This window comes from Scyliorhinus torazame, chromosome 22 (assembly GCF_047496885.1).
Source record: "Scyliorhinus torazame isolate Kashiwa2021f chromosome 22, sScyTor2.1, whole genome shotgun sequence".
Taxonomy (NCBI): Eukaryota; Metazoa; Chordata; class Chondrichthyes; order Carcharhiniformes; family Scyliorhinidae; genus Scyliorhinus; species Scyliorhinus torazame.
In genome coordinates, this window is record NC_092728.1 from 89,004,354 (window position 1) to 89,021,563 (window position 17,210).

The 17,210-nt window shown below is 43.5% G+C and overlaps 1 protein-coding gene across 1 annotated transcript in view; it reads left to right on the top strand.

Annotated features, from left to right (window-relative positions):
• ttll11 (tubulin tyrosine ligase-like family, member 11) overlaps positions 1 to 17,210 on the top strand; it is a 270,098-nt gene that overhangs the window by 72,251 nt on the left and 180,637 nt on the right. The window contains exon 4 of the mRNA XM_072488539.1: positions 11,686 to 12,261. Within this exon, the coding sequence (XP_072344640.1) occupies positions 11,686 to 12,261 (576 nt within the window). The remainder of the gene's footprint in view (positions 1 to 11,685; positions 12,262 to 17,210) is intronic.

Here is a 17,210-nt window from a genome sequence, read left to right on the forward strand (position 1 = left end):
GGCCAAATTCCTTCAAGATCGCCATGATTCTTTCAAAGCTGCCTGCTGTGTCCATGATATTTTTTATTTTATTTTTTTATTCAATTTTTTTATTCTCCATTTTCACATTTTCCTTCAAAATTTACACCCCACCCACAAACAGTAAACGGTAACAAATACAAAATCAATCCCCTTAACAATACCAATGATCCCATCCTCCCACCACCCCAAACAACGGCCCACCTGTCAAATATGCATCCAATAAAACAAACCCCCCCACGGTGGAAACAATAAACAAAAAAGAAAAAGGAGTCCGGGACCGCCCATGGTCACCATTGACCTTTCGAGTCAAAAAAGAAGAAAATTTAGTCAATCATGAGGTCACATCGGCACATGGCCATTTCTCAATTTCTCAGTTCTGCCACAGTTCTTCTGCCTTCGCAAACTCCTCCGCTGCTTCCGCCGTTCCAAAATAAAAGTCCCTGAGCTTGTAAGTCACCCTCAGCTTCGCTGGATATACAATGCCGCACTGCACCTTGCTAATGTACAGTGCCATCTTCACCCGGTTGAAGGCAGCCCGCCTCCTCGCCAGCTCCACCGTAAAGTCCTGGTATACGCATATACCAGCTCCAGCCCACTGCACCACCCGCTTCTGCTTGGCCCAGCTCAGGACCTTCTCCTTCACACTGTACCTACGGACGCACAGAGTCACTACCCTTGGCGGCTCACTCGCCATTGGTACAGGCCTCCACGACCGATGAGCCCGATCCAGTTCATATCGGGAGGGATCCTCCCCCAATAGTTTCGCCAGCATCGCAGCAAAATACTCAATCGGCCTCGGTCCTTCAACTCCTTCGGGCAGCCCCACAATCCTCAAATTCTGTCGCCTGGATCTGTTTTCCAGGTCTTCCATTTTTCCTTGCAGATCCTTGTTAATGTCCATCACCTTCCGCATCTCCTTCCCCATCGAGGCAAGTTGATCACCGTGCTGCAATAATGTCTCCTCCACTTCCTTCAGCGCCTCCCCTTGCTCTCGCACTCCGCCACTGTGCTCGCCACCGCCGTCATCACCGGGGAAATCGCCTCCTCCACCAGCGCACTCAAAACCTCTCACATCTCCTTCCTCATTGTCTCCATGTATCTTGTAAACTACCTTTCGAATTCCGCAGCCATCACCTTAGTTATTTCTTCAGCCGTAAGCAATGCGGCTTCCCCTGGTGCTCCAGCCTCCATTTTCCTTGGGGACCCCGCGGTGACCTTTCCACTCCCCGATGGACCTTCAGCTGTTTTCTTTACGGACGTTTTTTACTCATCCTCGACATTTTTCTTCACTGTGCCTTCACTCTTTCTTCCTGCTTTTGCCGCCTCCGTGGATCCTGGGACCGGTCTTAAAGCCCCGAAAATGACGTTCCCGAACGGGAGCCCTCCATTGTGCGGCCGCCTCCCGCCCGCCATCACCGGTGGTTCGTGTCCAAGATATATAACAAAAGACCATCTGCATACAGCGAGACTGTGTTCAGCCCCCCCCCCCCCCCCGCGCCGCCCAATCTATCGACGCACTGAGTGTCATTGCCAGCAGCTCTATTGCCAAAGCGAAAAGCAACAGGGAGAGCAGGAATCCATGCCTCGTTCCCCCCGATGCAGCACAAAATACCCCGAGCTTGTCCCCTTTGTCTGGACACTAGCTGTCGGCACCCTGCACAGCAGCTGAACCCACTCCACAAACCCCTGGCCAAACCCGAACTGACACAGCACCTCCAACAAATACGCACACTCCAGCTGAGCAGCCTCCCACAGGGCAACTTAATTTTTGCAATCATTGGTGAGTTCCATATAAAGGCATCCCCAGCATTTGTTCCAGATCCATTCGAGGGGATGGCTGAGAGGAAGCCAGCACTGCATTTCTCAAAGGGAACCCTGACCGGAGGCCTTGATGGAGAGCGGGATGCCCTCTATCCACAGTTGTACAGACGTCCATCCAGCAAGGTGGCCAGACCTGCCTGAGAGGCAGTGGCAGCCCAAGTCAGTGCCAGCTCACTGCAGAAGAGGAGGAGGCAGCAGTGCAGTATAAATATGAATGACATCCTTCTTGCGGCCAGTGTAAGTCTGCCACCTCCAATCTCTCGCTGTACCCCCTTGCACCTCCAAGGTGATCTCTTATCCAACCACCTCGTGGGTTACCAACACCAGCCACAAGAGCCTCCCCCAGGATCTACTCTGCTTCTCACATCCCCGCTCCCACTAAGTCCCACACATGCCACGCCTCATCACCATCTGAACTGGCAGGACTCCGGCCTACATTCTCCCCATCTGTCTCATTGCAGGATAAATTTGGGCATAACAGGCATGAGAAGGCAAGGCCATCCGGAATAATGCGGGAGATGCCTCATCCCCTTTGAGGAAAGACCCCTTGAAATGGCCGAGGAGGAGCAAGACCATGCCTGTACAGCAGGCGAAATAAGAGAGAGACAGAAAACTGTCAGAAAGAGGAACCAAAAGTATTTGAGATACATGCATGACGTGGGGATGGGATAGTTTTTTTTTTAAATAGGAATTGTGAAAGTTTTTTTGTCTTTGAAGGATTGCAGCCCCTCTGGGTTAGAGCTCTGTATGTGCTTGACAGTATTCTTAAACCTCTCTTAAATGTTACACATCTTAAATGTACACCTGTTGATGAGTATTGGCAGGCTATTTGACTGTGGAAGCAACATAACCTAGCCCAATCTGACCTCATCCAATGTTCATATTTGTGTACTTCGTTCCAGCATTACTTGCTGATTCATAACAGGAATGGGGATTGTGGACCTTTAAGGGTCATGTTGTAGCAGTCCACATGACTCGAGGCATATCACGTGGGAGCATGCAAGCCAGACCAATGAGGAGGAAGCACAAGGCCCGGGGGGGGGGGGGGGGGGGGCAGGGTTCTGGTCAGAGTGAATTCAGGAGCCAGAGTATTAATACTTGTATAGAAACTCTGTGCCTGTGTATAATTTACCGTTGTTAGTTGCCAATAAACACTTGTTCTTCCTTACTACCGTCTACCTGGTATTGCCTTGAGCCACCACAGGGATCGTGCCAGATTTCTTTTTTTTTAAAATTCCAATTAAGGGGCAATTTAGCTTGGCCAATCCACCTCGTGCAAATCTTTGGGTTGTGGGGGTTGGACCCCCGCAGACATAGTGAGAATGTGCAAACGCCACACAGGCAGTGACCCAGGGCCAGGATCGAACTTGGGTCCTTGCTGCTGTGAGGCAGCAGTGCTAACCATGCATCACCGTGCCGCCCACCATCATGCCAGATTTCTGCCCCTTCCCCATTCTCAGTACCCTTACCATTGACCTGGCAGAGATCATTAATTCAGATTGAACCGAGGAATTTACTACTCTCTATGGTTTAATTACTCATTGGATAAACTCAGTGAGCCATTAGTGGAGTCTTTTGGTTGATTCTTGATTTGTGTGTGCAGTTGACATTTGAAATCTGGGAACTAATTGTTAGTCAAATCCTGACAGTTCATTGCAAGGTCCATTTTAATTACTTTACAGCAATGGATAGTTTTGAAATGTCAAAAGAGAGATGCAACTTTTTTATACATCATTTATCATCTGTGTATCTCAAACTGATCAAAGTAATTGCACAGAAAAGCTCATTAAAAAAGATAAGAGCAGATAGTTTAAAAAAAGTACAGTATCTTGGGAGATTTGTGACTATATTGAAAAGTAGTTGCGGTGCTCATTATTCTTAAATGAAACATCTGAAAGTTTCCTTTTCACTGAAACTAATTAATACTCTGCTCATTTACATTTTTCTATTCTAGTTTGTTTTTACCGAAATTTTTTATTCACTTTCCCATTGAAGTAACTGCACCAGTTTCTACTTGTATGGAATTGCTTCAGCTGTTATCTTTTCTCCACATAGACATTTCAAAGTGGAAATTATATTCATTTATATTGATATGTTTGAGGACTTGTTTTGCCGACTGAATCCTCTACCCAAAGTATGCTTAACAGTGCAATTATTGAAAAGAAAGCAAAAATGTTTCATAACCAGATGGATTTCTCTACCACATAACTCCAGATGTTGAGAGACTGAAGAGGTAAGTAGGAACGAGTCCTTCCATCTTATCTTACAACATTCTATATCCAGTTTAGAATGAGTAATCCATAGAGACCCGATCAGTGACGAGATCACACCGTGAGCAATTCTTTAATTTTCTCAGAGATTACCTTTTCTCCTTTTTAATCAATTGGTGTTCCTTTGAGTTATGTTCTGTCAGAAAAATGGGCAAAGGATGTTCTATTCCTAGTGCTTTTGAATAGCCAGACATCAAATGATGCCCACACAAAGTAGCCACGGCAAACATGCATTGATGTTTTTACTTTTTCTCTTCCCATTATCCACTCCTCCCACCTGACTTCCATTTAGCATCTGTTTGCAAATTCATTATCACTTTGGTGCTTTTGGGAGTTTGTTGTATGCAAATTGACTGCTTGGCTTTGTTTCTTATGTTACAACAGTGACCACACTTTAATGTTACTTAATTGCCTGTAAAACAGCTTACAGCTGTAAAACAGGACAACTATTTAAGTGCAAGCCCTTTTTCTCCAATTCTGTGAATTTCTGGTCTGCCATCACACTGGGGATACATCAAGTAGAAACAAGCTCTGCATGCCACTGGGTGGGCGAGTCATACTGAAATATGAAACTTACAATTTGTAACCCACCTCTTTAATAGAAATTGGCTTCCCTGAACAAACCATTCATATTTACAGTAATTAAGTTAGTGTGTACAAGATCCTACTCAAAATTAATTTTTGATCACAGAATTGTACAGCACAGAGGAAGACATTTGATCCATTGTGCCTATGTGTCCAAATGACCGATCCACTGTTCAAATTCGAGGTTACGTAACTTACATTTTCTACCCCCACCTCATTAGAATCATAGAATTTACAGTGCAGAAAGAGACCATTCAGCCCATCAAGTCTGCACCGACCCTTGGAAAGAACACACTACTTAAACTCACGCCTCCACCTTATCCCCTAACCTTTTTGGACAGTAAGGGGAAATTTAGCATCGCCAATCCACCTAACCTGCACATTTTTGGACTGGGAGGAAACCCGAGCACCCGGAGGAAACCCACGCAGACACTGGGAGAAAGTGGAAACTCCACACAGACAGTCGCCCAAGGCTGCAACGGGACCCTGGAGCTGTGAGACAGCAGTGCTAACCACTGTGCCACCGTGCCGCCCTATTTTGTATTAAACAACAGTTTATCACATAAAATTACGCAAGATACACTGTACAGAAATAGGTATTCATAGAATCATTAAAGACTACTGAGTCTGCTCTGGTTCTTTCAAGGAGCAATCCAGTTAGTCCTACTTCCCAGATTTCCAGTATCCCTGCAATCTTTTTTTCGAATTTCTCCAATTCCCTTTTGAAAGCTACTATTGAATCTGTATTCATCCACCAACCTATCAGACAATGTATTCCAATTGTAACCATTCATTGCGCAATAAAACTTTTCCTCCTGTTACCTCGGTTTCTTCTGTCGATTACCTTAAATCACCTCAAGTTATCTACCGTAAGCCAGTAGAAACAGTTCCTCTTTTACTCTTGTTGAAACAATTTATGATTTTAGACACCAACTAATTTCCTCTTCGCCTTCCCAACTATAAGGAGAACAGCCACAGCTTTCACAGTCTTTTCTGTAATGTAATCTTTCATCCCTCAAACCATTTTAATAAATCTCTTCATTTTACCCAACTATTCTGTGCTGAAAAATACGCTTCATACAAGTCTCCTCCTTCCATCTATCTCAACTCAGTCTTTCAGCATACCTTTTTACTCCTTTTCCCCCTCATGCATTCATCTAGTTTCCTTCTTAAAGCAACTAAGCTATTTGCCTGAACTGCACTTCTTGTGGTCCCAACCAGTGGGGCGTTCCCCAATTTCCATTGACTCCAGTTTTGCGAGAGCTCTTTAATGCCACATTTGATCAAATTCTGCCTTGATGTCAAGGGCAGTCACTCTCACCTTTCCGGAGTTCAACTCTTTTGTCCATAAATCCCAGAACCATAGCGTTGGTACAGCACGGAAGGAGGCTATTTGGCCTATCGTGTCCATGTCAAATCTCTGAAAGACAATAAATCTAGTCTCACTCCCCCGCGTTTATCCCCATCGCCTTACATTTTTTTTCTCTGTTAACTATCCAACTTTCTTTTGAAAGCCGCAATTGAATCGGATTCCTCCACACTCTCAATCAGTGCATTCTGGATTCTAACCATGTTTTCCTCATGTTGCCAATCACCTTGAAGTTAAAAACTTTGTTTTTAATATTAATTCTTATTGCTGGATGTAGAATCCGCTAAAGCAGCACACATGGACAGCCATAAAACAAAGATTCTATTTGTTCACAATATTACACTCTCCACTCCCCGAAGGGCCACCTCCCCAACCTGTTCCCAGACCAGGGTTTTTATACCAGCGAGCTGAGCTCTCAGTTGAGGGGGAAACCCGCCCCCTCGTTGTAGGGGGAACTGGTATTCAGAGAGGTCATCTGGAATCTAATTGTCCTTTTCTTGTGACCTCACTGAGGGTTATAACATTGGACATGACTGTTCTGTTCTGCAACGAACCGTGGCTCAGAAACTGCTGGAGACCAGCACTGTTATAATGACACATCTATGTCGTGGGGCCTGTTTTATTGCCAGAAGTCAAATGAAGATACAGTGCAAGTGACTCACACTACTACTTTACAACATAATTTCTTAGAAATTCTGTGCTGGTCTGCTGTTTCCTCCAAGGAATTTAAATAATTGTGTTTAAATTTAAATAACTCCGCCACAATCTAAAATTAATGGCATGTTTGCTCAAGTAATGCCTTTTCAATCATCATTGCTACTTCGACTATTTTATAAAGCCCTTTTGTGCCATTGTTGTGTTGATATTGCCGTGTTTCTGTATAGTATGAACTCTGTCAGTAAAAAGGCTGCAAAAAGATGGCCATCTAAAGATCACCTGACTTATCTTGCCTGAGACTCCCTGTCACGAGGGGACAAAATAAATTTTCCAGACTACGTTGACTTAATGACTTTTACCTGAAATTAGTTCAAAAGGGTAATTTCAAGTTGAATGGATCATTCAAATGTAAGAACACTAACTGTCACGAACTCTCAATGTGTGAAAATCATCACACAGGATGGATAATTGAACTGGCCACCTATCTTATTTGGAAAAGGATTTTGGACTTGTAAAAGATCACATGGATGAGTCGGCTCTGTTTCTGGTCTGCTTTTAAAACAGCCCAAAACTGTTCTGGAGAGTGGATAATCAGAAAGTCATTAAACCAGCTGTAGTCAAGTAAGCAGCCAAGGTAATGAGCAGCAATACCTTGAAAGTGGAAGAAGGACTCTCCCCAATCTGCTCCAACTTCAGGTTCACCTGAGATCCAACCTTCTGGCAATTCCACTACAAAAACTCAGCTTATAAGATCTTCGCTCCATTTAAAACATCAACTCATCCAAAACTATCGGCCTGCCATGAAAGACAGAAAAATCTGCATTGTAATTGCATTTCTTTCTTCATTTGTATGTGATTTTTGACGGTGATAATGTGGGTGAGTTGAGTGAGAAATGTCACATTTTTCTAAACCTCTGGGGAAAGTATATGATAACAAATAACTTTTATTTTAAAACTCTAAACTTGCTGCTAAAATTGGGACAACTACTCTGAGTAAGAAAGTACGCATACCACACATATATTGATCACGGACAATAAGAAAACACGCAACTCTGCCTGTGACAATATCCATTGCTATTTCACCTTTTAAAATTCTGTTGTATTTCTACAGTAGGTTTTCACATAATAGCAGTTAAAACAAAGAACATATTCTGCTGCATTAGGTTTAACCATTTTTACAATTGCTAATTAAATGTATGAACTCAAATGAAAACTATATTTTGTTCTAAATATCATCTATGAAGATGTAGTTCATGTGTTGCCAGCCTAAATAATAATTTCCTGTTCATTTCTTTCAGCACTATTCTACAGAACATAAATGGATAGACAATATTTTTGCTCAAAATTCTTGTAGAAATCCAAAAGTAATTGACCATTGACTGTGTCACTCCTGATCCACTGCAATGTTTATCGCAGCAGTTTCTAATTATTTTCCAACATATGGTGGCATTTATTCACCATTGGAGGATCAAGGAACATAGTTCACGTGTGGCATTTGCCAATACAGCCATTACAATAAATTCCAGGCTCACGTTTCAGTTTGTTGCTACTGCATTTTAGTTCAAAATACTGATGTTGCACTACAATATTGCACTTAATCCAACTGTACTCAAAAGTTTGAAATCGCATTTAACACAAGTAAACAAAATGCTCGAAATTAGATTGCAATATGTGACGGTATAAATTCATGGGCATTATAGAGAAAATGCAAAAATTCTGATTCTTTAGCTCTTTGATTCAAGAAGTTCATAAAAATTAATTTCTGGTAACAATATTTAGGGGAGAAGTCGCACATGAAGTGGCTCCCACCAGAGAACTTTATTTGAGACCTTTTCACCCAATATTTGCAGGAAATTTGGGCTCAGGGTTGTTTTTATCAATGGGTTAAGTATCCCACACCAAGGTGATAACTATCGGACGAGGCAGCAGAAAAAGAAAGAATTAGTGTTTGAGAGTCCGGTCTGAAAAAAGAAAATGGTGGAGGTGCTGCAGTTTCAGGGTCCACTGCACTAACTGTTGAGATCTTAGTGATGGGGCGACAGAAATTACGTCGGGGGACCATGAAAAGCGACTGAGGTGGCGATATCCTCGAGTCGAACAGCCTTGGCTCAGGTGGACGAGGTGGTAAAGGTGCAGGGTGTGGAGCTGAAAGAGGTGGGGGTAGCTCTGTCTAGGCAGAATGATCATTAGAAAGGGAGATGGCATGAGTGCCGGCCAGTGATATAATATTAAGGGCCAAGGAGGATGACATGGAAAGTCTGTCTTATAGACAGAACTTGAGGGTGGTTGAATTTCCAGAGGCCCTGGAGTGCCCGAGCCTGACAAAGTTCATGTCGCAGTTGATTTGGAAGATGGTGGGGGAGGGGGGAAATAGTGACCCCTCATGAGTTGTATCGTGCCTACATGTTGATGAGGCAGAAACCCCGTGCAAGTGAACCACCGCATGCAATCATCGTGCGCTTCCATAGCTTTCAGGCCAAGGAAAGAGTTTTATGGTGGGCAAAGCATCATCGCGTTTGCAGATGGGAAGACCATGCAGTGAGAATTTACCAAGATGTTGGAATGGAGCTGGCAAAGAGGCAGGCTGCATTTAATAAGGCCAAGGCTGCATTGCATTGGAGTAAGGTTAGATTTGCCGTGGTTTACCCCATGCGCCTCAGTGTGACTTATGAAATTAGAAACTATTACTTAGAGACTCCATTGGAAGACTTCTCCAGCCTGGAGAATGGCCCCTGGAGGTGGACTAGGCTCACAGTGCGTTGATGAGGAAGCTGCAGTGTAACGAGCCGTCGAGGACGATGGTGGTGCGGTTGCATCAATTTCTGGACAAGGTTTGGATCCTGAGGTGGGCGGCAGGCGAAGTGGTGTATCTGGGAGAGCAGTGAGCTCTGGGTGAACCAGGACCTCGGTGCGGAGTTGGCCAACAGGAGAGCAGGCTTTAATAAAGTGAAGGCTGCCCCCTTTAAGAAGGAGGTGAAATCTGCGATGCTGTACCCGGCTTGCCGGTTTTGACAAAGATTGAGGACGGTGTGCCTGGGAGGACCAGACGGGGTTTGTTAAGGAGAGGCATTTGTTGACCAACATCAGGCAGCTGTTGAATGTTATAATGATGCCCCCGGAGGGACGAAGTGTGGAGGTGGTGGTCGCCATGGATGCAGAGATGTTCTTTGACCGGGTGGAGAGGAACTATTTGTGGGAGGTGCTGGGGCAGAGGGTGGGAGCAGCTGCACACGCTGAATTTAGCTCGATTGGTGAAACAGATGGAAGGGGGATTTTGGGAGATGGGATGTGCTCCCGCTGTCGCTGGTGGGATGGGTGCAGTCAGTGAAGATGACGGTTCTCCCGAGGTTCTTGATTTTGTTTCAGAATCTCCTGATCTTCATTCCTAAGGCTTTTTCAGGATGGTGAATGCACTGATTCTGGTTTGTTTGGGCGGATAAAGCCCCGCAGGTGAAGAAGGTGCTGCTGGAGTAGGGTCGAGTTAGTTAGTTCTTCCGAATTTTATGAACTACTATTGGGGGATTCCGGGAGGGGTTTGCCGACATTATGTTGGAGGTTCTGAAGATGAAGGTGGTCTTGAGTCCAGAAGTGGCGATGTTTGGGTTGTCAGAAGACCCGGGAGTCCAGGAGGCGAGAGAGGCCGATGTTTTGGCCTTTGCCTCCCAGGGAGCCTCGAGACGGATATTATTAGATGGTGGAGGGGGGGGGGGGGAGGAGTGTCTTCTTTCAGAAAAGTTAAGATGTTGCATTTGTGTGTCAGGCCCAGTCATCGTCTGCTGCATTGAATAGCTATTTTTGCTGTACGTGGGTGACTCTCAAATCCTTCATGACTGTCCGTTTGAGCTTTGGGACATTAAATCCTTTCCGGATCTTCCTGTCTTCAAAAATTGTTTTGGTGCTTAAGAGCTCATGCTCAGTACACATTATCAGCAGGAGTTCTTAACTGCCAGCCCTATTTTTTCCGATGACCACATCACACGCCTGGTGCTCTGCAACAATTCTTGCGTTGATGTCACCAAGAATGATTACATTGTCTGACTTTGGCACTGTAACCATCAAAGAGTGGAGGTCATCATCCTTGACTTCATCAGGCTTAGACATGGTTCGGGTTCTGTAAAGGTTAATCTTGCGCTAATAAAGCTACTTAGTTTACATTTGCTGATCAGTCCTCTCTCCTATTCTCTGTTTCCTCACTCTTTTTATAACTTATATTTTAATTTTATACTATGTTCTATTCTAAATTTTTAGCAAAATCTTTTAACTTTTGCTTACTTTGTTCTGCATCTGTATTTTCATCTATTGTGGAGGTTAAAACTGTAAAATTATGTTGATCCCCCACCGCACCTCACCGTCTTCCTCTACCTGGCTTTCCTCCTTTTAAAACTCTCCTTAAAACCTAACTCTTTGACCCAGCGTTTAGTCATCTAAATCACCTTATGTAGCTCGGTGTCATTGGCTCCTATGAAATGCTTTTGGATGTTTCAGTGCGCTAAAGGTGCTATGTAAATAAATGCAGGTTGGAGATCAGGAGGCTAGCAATGAAGACTCTTGAGGAATAGAAAGGTGGACCAAGCCTTCATTACAGTGAGCAGTTTGTGATACAGGGGGGTAGAAAATTAACTTTTTTGTAGCCAAAACAGTCTTCCTGATTTTAATTGAGGAAATGAGTTGTCGTCAGAAAGGCTGAGAGCCTTTGCAAAGCATTGGAGACATCCAATGTGTTCTTAGGATGGAATCAAAAAATGGCGACAATCTTTAATTTTAAAGAAAATAGTAACAAGGATAGCTTTAGCAGAACTTTGTGCGAATAATAAACCGTAGCAGAAAATATTTTGTAAACAAACACAAAATATTCCTGATGCATGTGAAGTTGTCGAGTAATGGTCCTTTTATTTATTGCTGAATATTTGAAAAGTCATTGCTAAATAAAACCATTTAATATTAACTTATTTTAACATGTAGGTACGTGTATCAAAAGAAAATGATTCATCTTGGAAGCCTACTTTTATCGTAAAGCCAGATGGAGGATCCCAAGGTGACGGAATTTACCTCATTAAAGATTCTACTGATGTCCGAATGTTGGCCAACCTCCGCAGCAAGCCAGTCGTGGTCCAAGAATATATCAGCAAGCCATTACTGATTGACAAACTGAAATTTGACATTAGACTGTATGTCTTGCTCAAGTCGCTCGATCCATTGGAGATCTACATAGCTAAAGATGGTCTATCTAGATTCTGTACAGAGCCCTATCAAGAGCCTAACAGTAAAAATTTTCACCGTGTATTTATGCACTTAACAAACTATTCCCTGAATGTCCATAGTGGAAATTTCATCCATTCTGACAGTGTGAATACAGGAAGCAAAAGGACATTTTCAAGTATTGTGGCCAAGCTTTCTATGAGAGGCTGTGATGTGAAGAAAATGTGGTCAGATATTATCACGTTAGTGATTAGGGCTATTATTGCATTGGTTCCTGAATTAAAAGTTTATCATCAAACATATATTCCTCCAGGAAAGCCTGGACCGACATGTTTCCAGGTCAGTATCATGCACCTTTATAAAGGTCCATACATTTCAGTATTGTGAATTTTATGTTTAAACCTTTAGACTTTCTTTGCATTGCTTAGTCATTTAACTTTCTTAACCCTACTCCTGGCTTTCACTGATCTCTTCAAGCCTCTTACTTTCAAGAAGGGCCTCTTTCCTTCCGTGCTGTAACACTCTAAGGCAACAAGACGTTTGTGCCTAATCCTATCTGAAAATTCATTTGAAATAGGTTGCTAAGAAGTATCAGAGAACAGCCCAGAATTAACCTTTTCCTGAGGAAATAATCCATCTCTACTTGGTATTTCCCACAGCATCATTTTATTTATTACTTTGAATTTCTGCTCTGCAACTTATAATAACCACAGTTGTCCAACACAGAATATAGCTGCCAGTAATCGAATAAATAAAATGATACATAGATATAATTTACTTGGTTTCTTAACCTGTTAACTGAAAAATGCTCGGGTAATCCTCAGAAATACCTTTACAGAAGAAGTTGATGTCCATCACAATCTAAACATTTCACAAATCTGTGACTAGGATTACAGGAAGCAAATAGACATAACTCAAAAGCCACAATAAGAATTCTCCCCTAGAATTCTGTCTGAAAAATTCAGATGGCTATCAAAGCTATCCTGTAGCCAATCTTATTCTATTTGCCAGAAATATGCAGCCACTATAGGAAGCTGTAGTGAAATACATGACATCATCGCAGTTGATGCCTGCTTCCAAACCAGATGTTTATATTTTTGTGTCTTAGTATGGTCTGTCCATCAACCCTATCTGCCCTGTTCAGAGCTATTCAGTGACCAAAAGGGATCAGTGTTGTATGATATGCTATTCTTAGGGAGAGGGAATTTTTTTTTCTCCCTCTTTGCAAGTTCATCTTGTGGTTGGCCATTAAATGGCAATAGTGAGAGGTATAGTCTGGAAGAAAATTTAGGATGTTATGGCAGGCAGGACAGAGTACAAATCTAAGAGTAAATCAGTAGGTAAGACTAGATGCTACAGAAATCATAAAAGGACAAAACTTAAAGGCTCTCTATCTAAATGCACTGTGGCATTAGAAAACTAGTTTGTAGTATAAAGATGGGTAGTTAGAGGTATTTAAATAAGAAAAGAGTTAACAAAATGAGCTTTGGAGAATTGATAATGGAAAAGAGGACTATGGCAATTTAATGAAACGGGTATTTTGCATGAATTTTCACGATAGGACACAACATCCAAGAAATTATTGTAAATCAGGATATAGGAGGGAGGAATTCAAGAAATTTACAATAACCAGGGAAGTGGTATTGAACAAATTGTTGTGTCTGCGGGTTGACAAATCCCTCAGTCAGGATGGACTTCACCCTGAGGCTTTGAAAGAAGTGACTAATGAGATAGTTGATGCAGTGTTTATAATTTTTCAAAATTCCCCAGATTTGGAAAAATTATTCCATCAATTTGGAAAATAGCAAATATGACTCCTTTATTCAAAAAGGGAGGGAGACAGAAAGTAGGAAACAACAGGCCAGTTAGCCTAACATCTGTCATAAGGAAAATGTTAGAAGCCATTATTAAAGATGTTATAGCAGAACACTTGGAACAGTTCAAAACAATTGGGCATAGTCAGCATGGTTTTTTGAAAGGAAAATCATGGTTTAACCAATTTATTGAAACTCTTTGAAGGAGTCACATGAGCTTTGGATAAAGGAACAGGTAGATGCACTGTACTTACATTTCCAGAAGGCAATTGATAAGGAGTCATATCAAAGGTTATTGCGGGAATTAAAGCTTATTGTGTAGGGAGTAACACATTGCCATGGATTGAAGATTGGCTAGCTAACAGGAAACCGAGAGTTTAGCAAAATTGGGTCTTTTTCTGGTTGGCAGAATGTGATAAGTGATGTGCCACAGGGATCAGTGATGGACCTCAACCATCTACAATTTATATAAATGACTTGGATGAAGGGAGTGAAAGTATGGTTGCTAAATTTGCTGATAACACAAAGATAGGTAGGAATGTTTTCTGTGAAGAGGATGTAAGGAGGCTAAAAAAGGCATAGGTTAAGTATAATGGAGTATAGTGGAGTATAATGTGTACAAATGTGGAATTGTCCATTTTGACAGGAAGAATAAAAAAGAACCTTATTATCTAAGGTGTCGATGGATCTGGATGACCTAGTGCACAAATCATGAAAGGATATTATACGGGTACAGCAAATAAGGCTAATAGAATGTCATTGTTTATTGTGAAGGGAATTGATTACACAAGTAGGGAGGTGATGCTTCAGTTGTACAGAACATTGATGAGACCACATCTGGACTATTATGTACAGTCCTGGTCCCCTTATCTACGGATGTAACTGTGTTAGAAACTGTTCACCGAGGATTTACTAGACTAATACCAGGAATGAGCAGGTTGTCTTATGAGGAAAGGTTGGAGAGGTTAGGTAAGGTTGGAGAGGTTTGGTTTATATCTACTAAAGTTTAGAAGAGTAAGAGGCGATTGATCGAAATCTTCAAGATCCTAAGTGGTATTGACAATATGGTCGTGGAACAGATGTTTCCTCTTGTGGGAAAAACTAGAACTAGGAGGTCACTGTTTAAAAAAAGAGGTTGCCCATTTAAAACAGGGCTGAGGAGAATTTTTTGCTCTGAGGATACTGAGTCTCTGAAACTCTCTTCCCCAAAAGGCAAAACAGAATCTTTGACTATATTTAAGGCAGATCTTGATAGATACTTGATTAACAAGGGGGTGAAAGTCTATCCGGGATAGGCAGGAATGTGGGGTTTAGATTATAATCAGATATGCCATGATCTTATTGAATAGTGAAGCATGCTTGAGGGGCATGGTGGCCTACTCCTAATTTGTATGTTTATATATGTTTGTATGAATATAATACTTAAAAATAAAATTAATTAGTGCACTTGCATGCAACCCATAATTATCACAATGATTTTTAATTGACGTTTACCATAGATTTTGTGAAAAATATGTTTAGTTTTTTTAAGTTGTTAAGATCCCCATAGATACTGCTAACTGAATTCCCTGTTTCAAAGGATCACGTGACAAGATTTTTAATAAACTAAAGTCAACCTCAACTAAGCATTAATTGGTAGACGACCAGTATATTAAAATACAGAAAAGATATCCTGCCTTCCTAACACAAACAAAAAAATCCAAGCTGCAATTATGTTATATTGCACTCTGCAGAAATGTAGCCTTTACAAGCGCTCGTCCAAAGTTGCTTCCAGCTCCAACAGGCTTCCTTCTGTTTTGCTGAGTTCAGTGTCTATTGAAAACTGTTTGCCTTTTACGAATTCCTGACCTGACTTCCAGCAGCAAGGTCCAATCCGGTGGCAACTCCTTCTGGCCATGCCAGGGTGAATCTGCCAGTGTCTTTACATTTTCACAGGTCCCATCTCTTTGACCAGATAACATGCTCCCACCAGCTTTTCTGCCTGGTAGCCAACAGAGAGCAACAGCTGCTGTGTATCTGTCTCTCACTTTGAAACTAGCAAACACCTTAGTTCTCTTTCATGCTCTCTTGCTCGCAGAACTAATAAGAGGTAATGGGTGGGATTCTCCTTCTACTGACGTCGGAATAGCGAAGTGTGATTGGGCAGAGAATCACGTGTCAGCCGGAAATCGAGGCTAGGGCCAGGCACCCAATGGAATGCCATGCTCCGGTGACTCGACAGTGACGTAAATACATTCCACGCCAGTGTGGGCTTGCACATTGTATAGTAAATGCCGTCGACATATCATTAACGGGCACAACCGGGCCATTTCCGGGCCCCCTGCGATCCTCCGCCGGGAGGAATTACTGACACGAGGTTTACTTGTGGTATTTAAAATTGGGAAACGGGTGCTGTGGCTGCTGAGGGAGAGAGGAGGTGAGGCAAGTTCCTAAAGGTGCAGCCGTAAGCCGCCAGTCCAGCTGCTGTATGTGTGTTGGGGGGATCCAGGCATGGATTGACATTGCCACGATCTGCAAGGCAGCCATTTGGCTGCGCACCCCACTGACATGCACTGTGGTCCATGGTTACGCAGAGTGTCACCGGCCATTCCACCCCACAACTGGGTGGCGCATCACGCAACCAGCGATAGGTGTCACAGGAGGGCACATGACAGTGGCCATGGAGTGTACCGCTGCCATGGGTTCCGCCAGCCACTGGTACCCCTGCCAGAGCGCCCCCCCTGATGCCAGGTGGCAAAATGGCAGGGGGAACGGCTGGGAATAGGAGGGGGGATTAACATGGTCAGGGGCAGCAATGCAGTCAGGGGCCAACATTGAACCTGGAGGGGCATGGGGGTATGCACCGTGCTAACATGTCTTCCTTTCACTTTCGGTATCCAACCAGGAATGTTTAGCATCTGTCTGGCCGCCACAGTCCTGGCAGATGCAATGAGGCTGTACGAGCAGGAGCTGCTCGGGCAGGACCCTAAAGCAGCATAGCCTTCCCCAGACGAGCCAGCTGGTGAGGATGGAGAGCCAGCCGCCCAACAGGCTGAGGAAGTGGGAAGGCGGAGCCACATCAGGTCCCGTGTGCACTGGTAGCGCCTGTTGTTCAAGGGCCTGCTGAACCAGGCGTGTCAGCAAAGACTCCAAGTGACCGGGAGACCATTCGGCACACCTGCCACATCATAGCGCACCTGGCCCCGTGGGGTTATGGGGGAGGACACTGGGTGCCCTGCACACACAGACCATCAGCTCCAGGGAGGAAACCTCCTGGTGGCTGTCAAGGTCACTGCCTTCCTTATTATTTCTGTGACTGGGTACTTTCAGGTGCTGAGTGCGGACCTGTCTGGGATCTCACAGACGGCAGAACACAGGTGCATCCGTGCCGTTACGGAGAACCTTTATATCTGGTTGGCGCAATTCATCATTCTCAGTATAGACCGAGCCCACCAGGTTGCCCGGGCAGCAGGGTTCCTGCCACCATCAGAGGAA